Genomic DNA, 16913 nt, shown 5'->3' with positions numbered 1-16913 from the left:
TACAAAATATGTATTTTTATGTATTCTAGAAGACAGTTATGTTAAAATTCATTTGAAAAGGCAATATAGCAACATTACTAGTTTTAATAGATTAGATTTATCAGTGTTTTCTATTTTATAAATATATCTAATACTACTTTAAAAATAATTTTAATATCACAATTAGACACTTATATTTAACAAGAATAATATTGGAGAAACAGTGTTTGCTTTTGTTTAAAATCTAGGACTCAAACCAAGCTGAACCCTGAATTTGGTTTAGAAAAATATTTTAGGACTTTGGTTTAGTAGACTTAAAAAATATATATCACTGCTTTTAATTTCATGTCTAACAGATAATAAGTCCCCAGTAAAAGTTTGCTGATAATGGCTCTTAAGTGTTATGCACTCCTAATATGTGCAAGCACTGTGCCAAGTGCTTTTATCTGCATTGCCTTCACTTAACCCTCAACAACCACCTTAAAAGCTGTAGGTACTTAATTTATATTTTCTTAGCATAGATGAGGAAACAACAGGGTCACCACAGTTAGTTGTGCAGTGTTGCATCTCCAGGGCCATGTTGGAGCCCTTCATGTAAGGTCCAGGCAAAAGGAGATGTCTGTGGTCACGAGGCTCTTAAATGAGGAGTTGAGGTGTGAGCAAAGTCTGCCTTCCCCTCTAGCCCCTGCCCGTGAGCCCCTTGCACACTGCCTGTATCCTGGAACTGTAGGTGTGGAAGCGGGTTGGGTAGCAGTAGAATCAGTTCCTAGGTAAGGGAAAAAATAAAAATCAGTGTTCATTAAGAGTTCTGAAAGTTAATCCAATTCATTACATTCTTAATATAGCTCTTGTTTTAAACTCATTCTTTTATTTAGAGAAAAATGGGAAATTGTGCTACCTTTTTTTGCTGAATCCTTTAAATATTATTAAACATTTGAAGTATTTTTAAATTTCACATATATGCCTAAATTTTTATGCAAATGGCAAAGTTTGAACATTTTGATTTATAACTATTATAATTTTTCTCTTAGTAGTATCTTAGTGCTACACAAATGTCTAATTTATGTAAAAAATAATTTTTTTTTTCCAAGATGAAAAGAGGCTTGATTAGTACTCCTCCATCAGATATGCTTCCTACATCAGAAGGTGGAAAGTCAAATGCCTGGTTACGGCAGAAAAATGCTGGAATATATGTTCGCCCTCGACTGTTCTCTCCCTATGTGGAGGAAGCAAAGGTAATGAAAACCATTTTAAGATATTAGACTACTTTATTACAAACTATAAGCACAAAAATATTTATTGTGGCACTATGTAAATATTTAGAAATAGTCTAAATGCCCAATAACAGGGAAAGGAAAAGTAAATTCGAGTTGGACTACTCAACAGAATAGTTTTTTGAAATGTTTAATTATCAAGCATGCTTTTATGACTTAGGTCATGTTAAATTGCATTTTACATTTTTCTCATCTTAGTTGCCTTGCAAATGTTAACTTGGAAAAACATTTTGATTTCACTAAAATGGTTATCAGTATTTTGTAATCTTCAAGATAGGGAAAACGTTCCGAAAGATTATACGCATTTCGTCTTCCTTCATAAATTAAAGAAACGACTCTAGTTCTTTAACATATTTCTGTAATGGCTGACTATTGGAATTTGTGTTTAGTTTTAGAATGAGTGCACAAACTAAGACAAAATTTCAGGGCTATTAAGTAAATAGTTGGCATTATGTATATTATAGCTCTCCAAGAAAATGCAGTAATGTAAAAATGAAATACTGTAATTTTTATTAGATGTATTCAGCCATCAGAACTTTAGTGTGGCCTTTTGAGGAACTGACAGTCTTTGAAAGTCAGAAATCACTATTAAGCTTTATGAAATACATTACCAGGCAAAACAATGTGTGTTTGCGTAGAATTAAGTTACCTTAAAATTGTTCTCATTTTTTGTGCTCGCTCTGGCAGCACATATACTAAAATTGGAACGATACAGAGAGATTAGCATGGCCCCTGTGCAAGGATGACATGCAAATTTGTGAAGTATTCCATATTTTAAAAAATCGTTCTCATTTTTATTGTCCTAGTTTAAGATATATGAAAGGATTTGCGAGAAGTTTATTTTATTGACTAGGTTGATACTCTGCCTCTTACCGAGTAGGTGACATTTTAAATAGTTCTAAAACAGGAAAGCAGAATGATTGCATCTGGTCTTTCTGGGATGAGTTCAGTACTTAAAGTCACTGCAGTAGCTGAAGCCTTTACAAGAGGTTGAGTCTGGTGATAAAAGTTCTGTAATAAACTAGAGCTACCCTCCATTCTGCTTTGTCTCAGAAAGTACAATAATCACTAGTCCTCCTGGAACGTCCCTGTTTCTCAGATGGATGCCTTTACCTATGTATAAGTAGGTAATAGCCCCAGGAAATGTGAAAAATGTTTATATGTTATGTCATTGTGGCCATTATGCAATGCGGTGAGATAGAGTCATCTGAAACAGATTTTAACAATTGGGTTTATTTATAGGTCTCTTGACTTTAATATCAATATTAATATTTTGTCTTTTGAGCATTTTTTGTTGGATCTGGTGTTTAGCCCATATATACAGTGTTTTCTTAATTTATAGCAACTTTATATTTAATTTACTTCTGATTAATTTTATCAAATTTCAAATACTTCAATTAGAAGGAAACTCTTCAGAAGATGATTATTTTTCAAAGATATTCCAAAAAATCCTTTAAAAATTAAAGAGGTAGGGTACTTTCTCCTTAAACCACTGATTGTAAACTTCATACAGTGAAAACAGTAATTCCCTTTTTACGTGCCGAAGGTAGTAATCTTTCTCCAAATGTGATTTAACAGAGATGAAGGGTTGACTAATTCTGTTAATACTGAATTGTTATTTCAGTCAGTACTAGACGAGATGATGGTGGAACAAACAGATCTTGTGCGTTTGAGAATGGTTAGAATGTCCAACGTGCCAGACACACTTTACATGGTCAGTAATGCCGTACCACAGTGCTGTCACGTGATCAGCCACCAGCAGATCAGCAGTAACCAGTCAAGCCCTCCTTCGGTGGTAGCCAATGAAATTCCTGGTAAGGCAGTAACCTTGTTTTAGGCATTGATGTTAATAATTGGATCTTTTTTTTTTTTGTAATCCCTTTATACATGCTAATTCTCTCCACGTTCTAATACTCATTACATGTTGTTCTCAAAGAATAAATACTTACAAGCTAAGTTTTTTGTTTCATATTTTACTTTACAGTAACAGGTGTGCACAGTTTTTTGGGTTAGCCCGGAGTTTCTCAGCCTTGGCCCCGCTGACTGAGGGATGGACAGTTCTTGGTTGTGGAGGCCATCCTTTGCGATGTAGGGTGTTCAGCAGCCCTCTCGGCCTGGATTTGCTAGGTGCCAGTACCATGCACACACACACCTCGTTCGCAGCAGCCTTTCAGAAACGTTTATGTTCCTAGCCATCGCCCAAATGCACACTGTGGGGCAAAATCTCCTCCTGTTGAGAACCACTGGTCTAGAGGAACTTCTCGCATTATAAGACCTTTTGGGAAGAGTGTAAACTTATGTCTTTGAGTCTCCATATGTCACCAAAAAATGTGATCACTGTTGGTTTCCCTGAGATCCAGTTTCCCAAGACCTGGTCTGTGAATTTTATTATAGTGCAGGCCTGTGTCTCCGGACTGAGGGGATTAGCCATGGGTAGAGAGGTGTAACTGTCATGTCCAAAGACTTCTGAACATTGGAAGTCTTTTGCCAGTTTCTGAGGTAAGAAAATCAACAGTGATCTGGGGGTCAGAAATTTATAGCTCTTGCAAATTACCATTACAAGATTTAAAAAAATTCAGCAAACTGTAGCATTATTGGAAATAGTGTCATCTATTTTCTCAAATGATTAAATTAAGGTTAAATAAAAGACATAATGACAACTTTTAATTGAACACATTTTATTCTGGGACTAATGCCTGATCAGTTGTTGCCTTATCAGATTTGTCCTGTGTGTTTATTTAAAGTATGCATTGGATAACAGTATGAAGAGAAATATTTCTGTATCTGATTTGTGCAGATTTTGAAGCTTTGACAATTAGCATGGTTTTTATCAGCTTGAGTTAATACAGTTGATTAGTAGCATAATTTAATTTTAGAGCTGAATCTCAAAAGCACAGACATTCACAAGTATGCTCAGAAAAGTAAGTCTTGTCTTTCTTTTAACTAATGAGACATGGCCCTGTTCTGGTGTCATCCTGATTCTAACTTGCCCACCACATTCTAATGAAAATCTGTGTAGCTTATTGGAGAAGACTTGTGGGCTCATGTCCCGGCTCCACCACTTCATTTGTGTGATATCGGACAAGCTATTTGCTTTCTTGAGCTTTAATTTCCTTGTCTACAAAATGGAGATACCTCCTTTCTAGGGTCATTGTGAAGATTTAAGGAAGCACCATGAGTTAATATGCTTAGGAGTTTGCCTGGCACAAAGCAAGCACTCAACAAATAGTAGCTCTCCTTTCCCTAAAAATAATAATAATCAGTGGCTACTGCAGTCAGTTTGTCTCATAGGCATTTATGGGCTTCGTGCCCTCCTCCCCGGCCCTTCACTACAGCCTTGCTCCAGCTTCCTAACCCGCATCCCCACCTCCAGCCTCACTCCCTCCCCTTCTGGGCTTTACACCAGGGCTCAGCAACGTTTTTCTGGGAAGGATCAGATAAAAAATATTTTAGGCTTTGTGGGCTACAATTTCTGTCACAACTACTCAACTCTGTTCGACTCTGCCGTTGTAGGCCAAAAGCAGCCATAGACGATACCTAAACAGATGGGTGTGGCGTGTGCCAGTAAAACTGTTTACAAAAGCAGGCAGTTGTCCTGATTTAGCCTGCAGGCCATGGTTTGCTGACCACTGCTTACCACTGTTCAGTGTACTTACCACATCACAGTTCTGATCCTGCCGTTCCCCTGCTCAAGTGACTACACAGAACACAATTTAAACCCCTTACCGTGACATACAGAGTCATTCATGGGCTGCCCCACCCATCCTTCTGACCTTTCTTAATGCTTTTCCTGCCTTTACTTATGAACCCTGAGTTCTAGCCATGCCAACTACTGTTCCATACTGTTTCTCACTTGCATGTTTTACACGTGCCTGATCCCGTCTGCTCGGAAAGCCTTCACTCCGCATTCTTAGTCTGCCTGGTTTTCTCTCATTCTTCAAGACTCCATTCAGGGTTCACTTTGGCTAGGAAGCCTTTCCCGCCTGCCTCCAGTCCAGATTGGGGGCGCCCCTCCTGCAAGCATCCTTTGCATATTTTTCTCCATGACCCGCAGTGGCCCTGGACTATACTGATTTACTTAGTTAACAGCACTAAAATCAGAGTCATTTAAGACAGGGATCCTTTGTCCCGTGCAGCCTCATACCCGAGTCCAATCCCTGCTGCATAGTCAGGACTCAAAAATTATCTGAATAAAAGAGTAAATATATTTTAAAGACTTAGGAAATATCCTGAAATTCAGAAGAGAATATGCGCAAGGGAAATTTTATTTAGGCTGTGAACTAATACAGCTCAGGAGCTGTTTGGGTATTATCAAGAGCTTTGGGGCACAGTGAAATTTTAAAACCTTAAAAAATAATTAGAAGTATATATATTGCTAAGTTGCCAGAAAATTGAAATATCAAAAATTTATAAAAGAATTCTGATGCAGAACACATGCTGCTTTTTCTTGTGCTCAGTGGGTGGTCTTTTGTGTAGCTCAGGTATTTTGCCTACACACTGTTTTTCTTCTTCCAGTTCCTCGTCTCCTCATTTTGAAAGACATGGTCAGACGTCTGCAGGAATTACGACACACTGAGCAGGTGCAGAGAGCCTACGCGCTGAACTGTGGGGAAGGCGCCACAGTCAGCTATGAAATTCAGATTCGGGTATTGAGGGAGTTTGGTCTGGCGGATGCTGCTGCAGAGCTCCTGCAGGTGGGGAACAACGTTAAACTATTTAAAATAGGGAGCGATGGTTATTATCCCGGCAGCATTTTGGACATCCCAGAAGCCCTCACAGCATGCGTCTTTTTCTTAATTCGTACTCTTGTTCACTGCCTTGAGAGTCAGCGTGGTAGCGTAGCTATAGCGCAGGCTCTGGGGTGAGAGGTGGGTTTATGTCCTGGCTCTGCTGCTGACCAATTACGTAACTGGGAGCAGTTACTTAACCACTCTGAGCATCAGTTTCCTTATGTGTCAGATGGATTGTCGTGAAGATAAGAGGTGCTGTATATAAACCTTGGCTGTATCTCACACGTAATAAATATAGCAATGGTAACTGCGAGAAGTTCGTGGCGTGTATGCCCAGCAGAGCTGAAAGAGGAGTGAGTAGAGAAGCCTGGCCCTCCACTGCTCTCTCCCTGCTTTGGTCACTAGATTTCAGATTTTGGCTGCCCCACTTTTTCCTCCCTCATCCCCCTTATTACAAGAAATGTTTTGCATGATGGTACAAAACCCTGTAAGCACAGGAATCAAGAAATGAGTGCCTTTTTTTTAAACTAGCAGGAAAAAACATTTCTAGTAATTATTAGGTATAAAAGCAACGGCATTGGTTTTGCAATGAAGATAGAATTTGTAAAGTACAGTTGTCGCCCCTTACCCATGGGGGACGTGCTCCAAGACCTTGAGGGAATGCCTGAGACTGGGCCGTACCAAACCCCACATACCCTGTGTTTCTTGTACATGCACACCTATGATAAAGTTCAGTTTATAAATCAGGCACAGTAAGAGATCAACAATAACTAAAAATAAAGTTATAACAGTATACAGTACTGAGTACTGTAATATGAGTTATGTGAATGTGGTCTCTCAAATCGTCTTGCGGCACTGTACATCCAGCATGGGGACGCCGGACAAAGGGATGATTCACGTTCCGGGCAGGACAGAGTAGGATAGCATGAGATTTCATCAAAGCACTCAGAATGGCTCAGAGTTTAAACTTACAAATGGTTGGTTTCTGGAATTTTCCATGCAGTATTTTTGGACCATGGTTAACTGCGGATAGCTGAAACCACGGAAAGCAAAACCTCAGACGAGAGGGTCTGCTGTAGTCTGCTCATGGCCACTAAATCAGAGCCTAAATTAAATTCCATTGCATCTGGTCAAGTGATTGAATCGTTTTCTTGCCACTGGCTCCCAACCCCTTTAGCCTGAGTCTTCAGTGGGGAACACGTGCGGTGCTTGTAGGCGAAGCAGCAGGCGTCCGTAGGTTCTTGGTTTTCATTATTTGCTGCTGTTTCTACCCATTAAAAGATGGTCTTGTTTTATATTCATTTCTCTTTCTTTTGCCATTCTAAATTGTATCTTATTGATATCTTTAATCATATAAAAGTTTTATAATTTCAGTATTCCCTTATGTTTATCGAAATATTAATCAAACTTATTCCTATAGAATAGGTAAGGAATAGTATTTCGTAGTTTTTATTTCAGACTGAGCGTATACAGCTGTTTTGTCAGAAAGTAGTAGGAGGACCCTCACTTGTATGCCTTTTCATTGGTATTGTAATTTTGTTTTCTTAGCAAAGACATTTGAATTAGGTTTTATTTCCTGTTTTTGCATTATCACATAATCTTGCAAGAGATTACTGACCTGCTTGCTGGAATATATTCAGTTAAGCAGCTCTTTTTTCATAGCTGTACGGTAGCCTACAGAGGCTCCAGTCTGTCTGTCCTTTTGAACTACTAAGGCACTTTTTTCTTGGAGGCTTCTGGCCTAGAAAAGTATGTTGTGCCTGTTACTCTTGCCGCATGTGGTTTCCTTAGGTCCTCACTTCATTCTCTCAGCCTGTAAATTTTCATCTAGGAAATCTATTAATAAATGTCTCTCTCTCTTTTTTTTTAATCTTAGAATCCTCACAAGTTCTTTCCTGATGAACGTTTTGGGGATGAAAGTCCGCTCTTGACAATAAGACAGTCCGGGAGATGCCGAGTTAACAGTACCCCCACTGCAGAAACCATGTTTACAGATCTGGACTCTTTCGTGGCCTTCCATCCACCCTTGCCCCCTCCACCACCTCCATACCACCCGCCAGCCACTCCCATCCATAACCAGCTCAAAGCGGGCTGGAAACAAAGACCTCCCACTCAGCATCCTTCACGCTCGTTTTCTTACCCCTGTAATCATTCCCTGTTTCACTCCCGCACGGCTCCTAAAGCCGGTCCCCCACCAGTCTATCTGCCAGGTGTCAAAGCAGCGGCACCTGACTGCACCAACACCACAGGCCTGGGGAGACAGACGGCCGCCGCCACTGCTGCCACCTCAGCAACAGTAGCATCTGAGAAACAAGCGGTAAGTTAGCACTTAAGTCACTTACCTAAAATAAAAGGTCTGTGGACTGTCAGACGCATTCCCCCGGCCCCAGGAGCCCTAGCAGGGCTCAGCAGGGCTCAAAAGTGTTGCTGGCAGGCCGAGAGCATAGACTTGGGGGATATGGGAAAGAGAGAGCAAAAGGGTGTAGGTGAGTGAGAAGGGACAGAGAAGAGAGACTGGGGTGTAAGTGGAGGGAGTGGGCGAGAGCCTGCCTTACCTTTAGGTTTCTTTGCAGGTGTTGGGAAGGGGCGGAGTTACTGGGCAACACAGAGGGCAGTCACCAGTTTCACAGTCTAGACTCTTCCCCTGACTTCTGTAGAATCTACTATTCCACCAAAGGCTATGATGGGGCAGGAAGCTTCCCATCAGGAACAATGTGGCAGAAGATTCCCCATTCGGAAAATCAGTCCTCATGCCTGTCTCTGCCTCCGGCAGGCTGTCCGACAGAGCACCGTTTGGGGATCGCAGTGGCTGGCACTCACTACTAGCTAGTTAACGAAGCGAGAGTTCTTTGCTTGATTTTGCACTGCCTTAGAGATTGAATCTCCGCTTTATGTAATACATTTGAAAAAAAAAAAACCAATAGTGCTTTTTAAGTCTTCCTGCTCAGTCACACGCTGTCAGTAGCATTCAATATAGAGAGAAACGAAAGATAAATATATTAGTTCAGGGAATGTTCATTAAAATAGAACTTTATGACATCTAGGGACTAGTGTACAACTTCGGTCAAATTATGATCCTTCCTCACCTTATACCACCCTTCTACCCACTCCCCCTGCTCTGCCCCCCAACACCCCATAAAGGAAAAACAACAAAGGTCGAGATAATATTTGATAAACAAAATTCCCATCATCCTATTGGCCTGGGCCTCAGTTCTACAATTAAAAAAGTTCTACTGCTTTCCGTGTTAAATAAAGCTCCCTTTAAAGGTGATTTACTTGTATGTTCGTTGCATCCTCTATTATAATGAAAAATTAGAATGACTTATGTCCCGCAGTGGGAGTTACGTGAATCACAGTGAAGTGGGGTATTGCACAGTTATTTAAATAGTAATCGCAAAGAAAATTTAGAGACAGAATTATACTATAAACTTTGTAAGATTATATGGACAAAGAAAAAAAGGTGAGAGGAAATACCTCAAAATGCTAACAAGCAGTTATCTCAGTAGGGAAAGTTAGAGTTTTTTGTTGGCTTTTGAGGGTATTTTGTTGTTGGGTTTTGAGGGGTTTTTTGCATTTATAGTTGTCTGTTTTTATCATTTTTGTTCATATAGTTTTTGTCACTCCTAACAATAAGCACGTATTAGCTTTATAATGAGGAAACAACATCAGCGAACATCATTTTACAAAGAGGGAGCCATGGGCCTTGTAACCCTCCCCGCTTTTATTTCTGTTTGCAGTATACACAACCTGTGCTAAATGATCTAATGCCAGATATCGCCATGGGCGTGTCCACACTGTCACTCAAGGACAGGAGACTTCCAGAGCTTGCTGTAGACACAGAATTAAGCCAGTCCGTTTCTGAAGTAGGACCAGGGCCCCCTCAGCATCTGTCGTGTATTCCACAGAGGCATACACACACGTCTCGAAAGAAACACACACTAGAGCAAAAAACAGATGCTCGAGAAAATCAGCAGGAATATCCGGATTTCTATGACTTCTCAAATGCTGCTTGTAGATCTTCTACTCCTGCTCCTGGCAGGCGCACCCCTTCCCCTTCACAAGGTGGATATTTCGGTCCCGATTTGTATAGCCACAGTAAGGCATCACCAAGTGGCTTAAAGTCAGCCTACCTGCCTGGCCAGACTTCTCCTGAAAAGCAGGAAGAAGCTAGGAGAGAGCATCCACTTTCCCCCGACGGGCACGTGCACAGACAGAAGAATGAGCCGATACACCTCGATGTCGTTGAGCAACCTCCACAGCGGTCAGACTTTCCTCTGGCGGCCCCAGACAGTGCTGGCAGTGGCCCAGCCGATGTCCGGGGACGAACAGCAGTGGAAACTGACTTGACTTTTGGGCTGACTCCTAACAGACTTTCACATTCTGCATGTAGCTCTGAAGCTCCAGAAGAAAGAGCCAGTAGAAGACTAGCAGACAGCGAGTCCCTGGGCCACCGAGCTCAGCGCAATACGGATTTGGAAAGGGAAGATTCGGTCAGCAGAGGAAGGAGGTCACCAAGCAAACCAGACTTCCTCTACAAAAAGTCTGCCCTCTGAACGCAACCTCCAAGTCGTCTGTGCCTGAGATGTGAAACATCCCATTTTTGATGTAACCCAACAACTTAGAGACCAGTTTATCGATGCCAGCTGATCACTCAGTTTCACGTTATTTTATTCTGGTTTTGTATATATGTGTTTATTAGACATGGCATGCTGAGAGGGTTATTTTGAATGCTGCATCTGTCTGTTTTGTGTTTGAACAACTGTGTGGGAAAGCATTTTTAAGAGCAAACAAGCTGGCACTTTTTTTCTCTTTACAAATGATGGAATTTTTTTGCACTTGTACATTTATTTTATCTGTATTGATTTTATATCAGTATGTTAAATTTTATCAACACATTTAAAGGACTGTATTTTCATACTTTTTGCATTTTACCGTTCATCTACCAATTTCCACGTGCATTGGATTGCACATAAGATGTATTTTCTTATGAAATAGTTCTGTGTTTATTTTTTAATTATAGAAATTCCAAAGAACAGCACATCAAAATGCTCCTCTCTTTTCAGTAATCGTTTTGGCTCAGAAATCTTCCTGCTCAAGCTATAAATCTATTGTCATTCTTTTTTAATGAGTCCTGGGAGCTGGCTTCATTCTTCCAGCGGGAGTCCAGTCAGGACCCTGTATTTTCTGGTTCAGTAAAGAACAGGAAGGAGAAAAGCCTTTGTTCCCCCGGCTCAAAAGCTGTGTCTGCCTTCGCAGTGTGGACACTGTCAGAACCGCTGCCGGTTCTGGTAGTGTGGGTTAGAGGGTCACGAGACGCGGCTCTAAAGAGATCAGATCTCTTGGAATCATGAAGCCGAGGAGATTGCAAAGTCACTTAAAGGTTGCTCTGGGGGATTTCTGGTTCTGAGCGCCGTCAGCTCCCCCGCTGAGATGGGGAAGTGACTGCTTGCTGCCTTCCTCCGTCTTGATCTCTGTGGGAAACAAAAACAAAAAAAAACAACAAAAGGGCTTCAGTCTTACAGATGTCGCTTGCTGTTTGTAAGCATATGTTTTAAATGTTTTTTAAAGTGTGTCTGGATTTCGGTGTCCTATAAAAAGTCATTGTATAACGCATAATGCTTTGTCACCAAAAAAGAAAAACCATTTTTTTTCAGTGAAACACTAAATGTCCTACTTGAACTCCACTGGGGACGCTGGTTTGGGATTTTACTGAACCACTGAGCACATGGGATCTTAGATCCTCTCCCTGAGAAGGGCAATGTGTGAGCTAAGGACTGTTTTTTCTTACTCTCCAGTGTAAATATATTGGTATTTGAGTTTTTAAATCACTTCAACATTATTTGAGCATTCACTTTGTACTTTTACAGACACAAACACATACAGCTGTAGCACTTAGAAAAAAGAGACTCTGCACATTCCCTTGTGCGAAGGATGTTCGGGAGCCTCTTTTCCGTGTATGTGTGTGTATATATATAAACTATGAATCACTCACACTCACTTCTAAAACTATGCAGGGCTAGGGAGCCTTTACAAGCTACCGTGTAAACGAATTACGTGCACTTTTAAGTCAGTAGGTTTCTATTGGGTGTCGACAACTCTGATTTCTCCCGAAACTGTAGTTTCTCTTACAGTCTCTTCCTTCCTACTTCACCCTGTGGATATACGCTCAGGAATAATCTGACATTTTAGAAAACTCTCACAGTAGATCGTCTCAGAGATGGCAGACGCATGGGTGTGTGTGCGTTCACCGGCTTGCCGCCTGCCTAAGCCGCGCCACTGCGCGTCCCTCCGCGTTGGTGACGTCGCCCACCGCGCTCCGGACCTCCGCGAGTTAACACTGGGCTCCCGTCAGGTCAGCTACACATCACCTTTGAGGCTCCCTTTTTTAAACATAGAAAAACATAGGACTCTGTTCTCACTTTTAGGAGATTTGACTATAATAGATGATGGTGTCTTTTGAAGCCAATCTCAGTCTGTCTCTCAGAAACAAAAATTGTTAATTCCATCATATTCCTTAATGTGTGTTTATATACATGTGTTGACAAATTACTTTGATAGTTTTAAATTTCTAATCTGATTTCAGACAGTGTGCTGATACTGCAAATAATGAGCAGAGCTAATTTGGGTGGGAAAAACTTTCTCCGACCTGGTTTTTTTGGTTGTTTTTTTTTTTTTTTTTTTTTGTTTCTTTGTGTTTTTTTAACATTCAACAAGAGCTATTGATGCCACACTCGTTTTTCTGAAAATTTATTAAATATTCTTTCATATCCCCAAAGTGTAATTATAAGCGGCCACTGTTCATAGTCTTAATTTATGAAGTTTGCTTTTAACAATCTGGTATCTTACCTGGCTGAACTATGTGTGTAGAGAGAAACTTGCTTTAACCCATGGGACTGTGGACCGATGTGACTTGCAGAAGGTAAACAGGTGTGGTTTCTGCGAGTGTCAGGGTAGGTGTTCGTGGGCTTTCAGTGTACTGGCGAGGTACGGTTAATAGGGTGGGGTGAATAGCTCTGTGCCTCTGGCTCTTGAACCTATCCAATCTTTTCTAATGCTTACTAAGATAAATGTGAAGTCTGAGTGAGATTGCTCCCAGAAAAAAAAAACAAAACAAAACAGGTATATTATAAAATTTAGGCCACAGGACCTGGCATGTTACTTACTCGATGTAGACATTTCATGAGAACCAAATTTCAGAATACCAGATCTCGGTCTTGAGGCTCCGGACAATCAGGCGGTCAGACAATCGCCACCTTCGGTGCCCGCCTTGTTGAGGTTAGAGGACTACCATTTAGATCCCGGATTGGAAAGAGAAGATCCACATTTCTTCAAGATGCTGTTGGCCTTTTTCTCATATTTTTCTTTTAGTTTTGTGATCTTGATGAATAATTTAAGTTCAAAGTTACCTGTAACTCCTAAGGAAAAAAGTAGCAGCACGAAAGGCAAAAATGACTTCTGAAAAATGGTCGGTTGAATTTTCCACATACCAAAGTCTTTCTCACATGACCCTTTAGCTTTCTCTAGGCACATGTCTCTAAAGCTCTCCTGACATTTTGATAACCAGCTTAGATTAAGATTAGATTCTAAGGATTTTTAATGAGTTCCTCTATTTGAGTCCTTTTTTTTTTTAGAATTATCTGAAACTTTACCTAATTCTCGTTTTTGCTTCCTCAGAAACTCTTTGTATTAGGATTGCCATCCTTTGCTGGGTTTTCACTTGATTTGTCGGTTAAGTTCAAGCGATGAGCAATACTTGTCCTTGTGAATTAAGGTGATGACACCGTGGGTGGGAGAACAGCAGAGGCGGCCGCGGCAGCCGCGGAGCTGGCGGGTGACCTGTCAGACTCTAGAGGTGAAGGGTCACTTTCTCAGCAACTACTCAGCAAAATAAGATATTTGCATACCATTTCATCAGCCTTTTAGGGGAAAATGTGTTTCATGAAACCCTTGTAAGATACTTGTAATTCTAAGTCATTCATGTTTTTATCTTAGGGCTGAACTCAAAGGGAAATGTTTATTTGACTTCTTAAATTATTTGGTTGACTTTCAACTTTCTGTTGAAAATTACTATTAAAGCAGTAGTGATGGGTGCTATTCCCGATTCTGCAATGGTTTACTTCCTCTACTGAGTGATTTACTTTCAAACCTCATTACAGATAATCTTGCTAAAAGAGTTACTATCACATGCTAAAAGGTATTTTACTGTTTTCCATTAACACTTGTATGAACAATGTTTTATGAATGTCTTTTTGTCTGATGAATTACAGTAGCTGTTATATAATTGTTGTATTGGTAAGTCTTTCGATTTGTTTTCCCCTATACAACCCTCAGACTGTGTGTCAATCTTCCATGTTCTGAATATTATAATGCCATGGCTGTTTCTATAGAAAGATTACTTGCAGGTGTCTTGAAAATAACCTCTTGTGTTTGTGTGTTTACGTGGGTTCTGCCTAAGAGATGAGATAAGCTCTGGAAGCTTCGTCGTGTACCTACACGTGACTATGTCCGGGTTCCCTGGGCAGGTGGTCTGCAGTCCTGCCCTTGTAGACGGGGCGCTGAGTTTCCCAAACTCCACTTGCTGTGTATGTGCCACATCTGTTCCCCAGAGAGGTGGTACTTCTGCCACACTGCATTTCTTGTGGTTGTGCTGTTACTGGTATAAAGTCAAGTGCCTTCAATGCTAAAGGCTCAGAAATTTTTCTTAAACTGATTTCATGTCCTATGCAAGTGTTTTCTACAACCTGCATAACCAGTACTTTGTAAAACTTGTTTACGCTTCAATTGTACATAGTGTTTTTTTAAAGAAATATATAGTATTTTTATTTAGGTACCTCCAAACTTGAATTCGTCTGTGTGAAACATTGTAAAACGATACATTTCTCTTTTGAGTATCATTACAGTTGTACAGAGGTTTTCACTGGTTCTATTTTTCTACTGTTACTGATAAGCATGTAACACTGACTTTATCCTACATATAGTTGGCATTTCAAATAAATAAATGGCTTGTCTAGAATCTGCGGAGTTGGATACAGTCTTTTTTAGCACAGTAGCCTGCGGTCCCCGATTACGGAGGCGATTGTACCGTCTACGGTGGAATCAGGAGCTTTTCTGTGGGAACTTCCCCTCTTGTTTCTAGGATTTCAGTTATTCGGGCCTTTTTTGTTGTTGTTATTGTGGTTTTCTTGGAAATACGTTTTCATTTGTCAAATGTGAGCAAACTGTTACTTGCCCAGGGGTCTCCAGGTTAAGCTCACCATTTTACCCACATGGACCCAGCCACTGGAATATGCCAAGCACTGTGATCAGCTGGAGACCCAGGTGTACCCCAAGATCCACAAGCTTCCAGGTGTCAGAGACCTGGGTCAGATCCTGAGCTTTTTTTTCCTCCTTTAAACTCAGGCGTATTAATACTTTTCAGTTTTAAAGGAAAATGGTGGTGATCTAGAGTCTAGGTTTCTGAAAAAACATACAAAATAGTCTCCAATTTCCATTTTTAATAGCTATAAAATAGCTATTTAAATTTTTTATTTTAATCGTTTCACTGATAAGTTCTAGCATTTCACCCTTCATGCCTCTCTCTAAGGCAATTCTGTATATTTTGTAACCATCTTAGGTTTAACTATAGAGTATCAAACTAAGGTTTTTGTGAGTGAGTGAGCTTAAAAATCTGAAAAAGGAAACTGAGTAAGTCAGCGCTCACGTCTTTACTCGTGGATTCCCCCTGGAGAAGTGAACTCCGGCTGGCTTCCCTAGCCACTTCGGGCCTTGTTTCTCCTCAGTGCATTAAGAAATGTTTGAGGCCACTCTTCCCAGAGTCTGGGAGTACGGAGCAGCAGACAGGATACCTATTCTCAGAAATATAAACTATAGCTGGAAATGACTTTTGTCCTAGAAACAATGAGATTAGTACATAGCAGTAGGAGGTCATCGTGGCTGAGGGCAAGGCTGGCTTGCCATGGTCGGGGAATGAGTGGGAGGAGAGGTATGCTGCTTTCGCCGCTGAGCACTTTTTTTTTCTTTAATCAATGAATTAGGCACTATTTAATCTGTGACATACTGTTTTTAGTGCCATTTTACAAGAGTGGAAACCAAAGCACAGATACCGAGTCACTTGTCCAAGGTCACATAGCTAATAAGTTAGCAGAGCCTGGGCCTAAACCCAGGCAGTCTGGCTCCAGAGCCCAAGTTCTCAACCATGGTGGCGTCCTGTGCACCAGGAAGTGTGGTGGCCTGGGCAGGAGGGACACTGTGTGTGGGGGGTGGGGAGGTGCAAGCGTGGCACTCATTCGTTCAGCAAACATTCGTTCATCAAGTAAGTCGGCAACTTCTACCTGCCAGACACTGCTAGGTCCTGAGGTAACAGTAATGAACAAGACAGGCATAGTCTTCCCCATAACAATTTTTGAGTCTCAAGAAAGAAAAGACATTGAATTAATTACAGAGGTAAGGCCGGGGGCGTCTAACTGGTCCCAGGGCTGGGAAGACCGCCATGGGGAAGCGACCTAAACGCAAGTGAAGGAAGTCAGGACCACAGGGCAAGGAGGTGAGGGATTCTGGGAAGGGCTCCCAGGAAGAGGCGGAGCCTGAGGCAGGCAGGCAGAGCGCTGGGGGGAAAGCTCTTCGGGGCCAGAGGTGGGTTGGGTCTGCCTTGCCAGCCCTGATAGGACGGGCTGAGGATCTTGAAGTTGATCCTAATAGCAACAGCAAGTGGCTACGCAGTTTTAAGCAGGAGCAAAAGGGAATCGGATTTCCATGGTCTGTGTCATGGATTGAAGAGGAGCAGAAGTGAATGGGGAACCAGGCAGGAGGCTGGCAGCCGGCCAGAGGAGCCCGAATCGCCCACAGAGAACCAAGAACCGATTGTGAATATGATGAGGGTGTCATTTCTACAGGACTTGGTGACTGGGTGTGGGGAGAGGGCAGGAGGTGT

At 41.3% G+C, this 16913-nt stretch overlaps 1 protein-coding gene and 1 non-coding gene across 5 annotated transcripts in view; both read left to right on the top strand.

Annotated features, from left to right (window-relative positions):
- BTBD7 (BTB domain containing 7) overlaps positions 1 to 14996 on the top strand; it is a 68187-nt gene extending 53191 nt beyond the window's left edge. For 2 of the 4 annotated variants that reach the window (XM_011373170.2, XM_023538345.1), the window contains exons 7-11: positions 1071 to 1214; positions 2878 to 3067; positions 5769 to 5947; positions 7860 to 8300; positions 9721 to 14996. In XM_011373170.2, coding sequence (XP_011371472.1) covers positions 1071 to 1214; positions 2878 to 3067; positions 5769 to 5947; positions 7860 to 8300; positions 9721 to 10536 — 1770 coding nt within the window. In that variant the 3' untranslated portion in view covers positions 10537 to 14996. The remainder of the gene's footprint in view (positions 1 to 1070; positions 1215 to 2877; positions 3068 to 5768; positions 5948 to 7859; positions 8301 to 9720) is intronic. The other 2 variants (XM_011373172.2, XM_023538346.1) reach the window with 2 other exon arrangements.
- LOC111747387 lies at positions 1925 to 2030 on the top strand. Its single transcript, XR_002783513.1, has one exon. It is a non-coding gene; the product is annotated as a U6 spliceosomal RNA (small nuclear RNA).
- Positions 14997 to 16913: the final 1917 nt, after the last annotated feature.

This window comes from Pteropus vampyrus, unplaced genomic scaffold (assembly GCF_000151845.1).
Source record: "Pteropus vampyrus isolate Shadow unplaced genomic scaffold, Pvam_2.0 Scaffold219, whole genome shotgun sequence".
Classification (NCBI taxonomy): Eukaryota; Metazoa; Chordata; class Mammalia; order Chiroptera; family Pteropodidae; genus Pteropus; species Pteropus vampyrus.
This window is presented reverse-complemented; position numbering and strand designations above follow the sequence as displayed.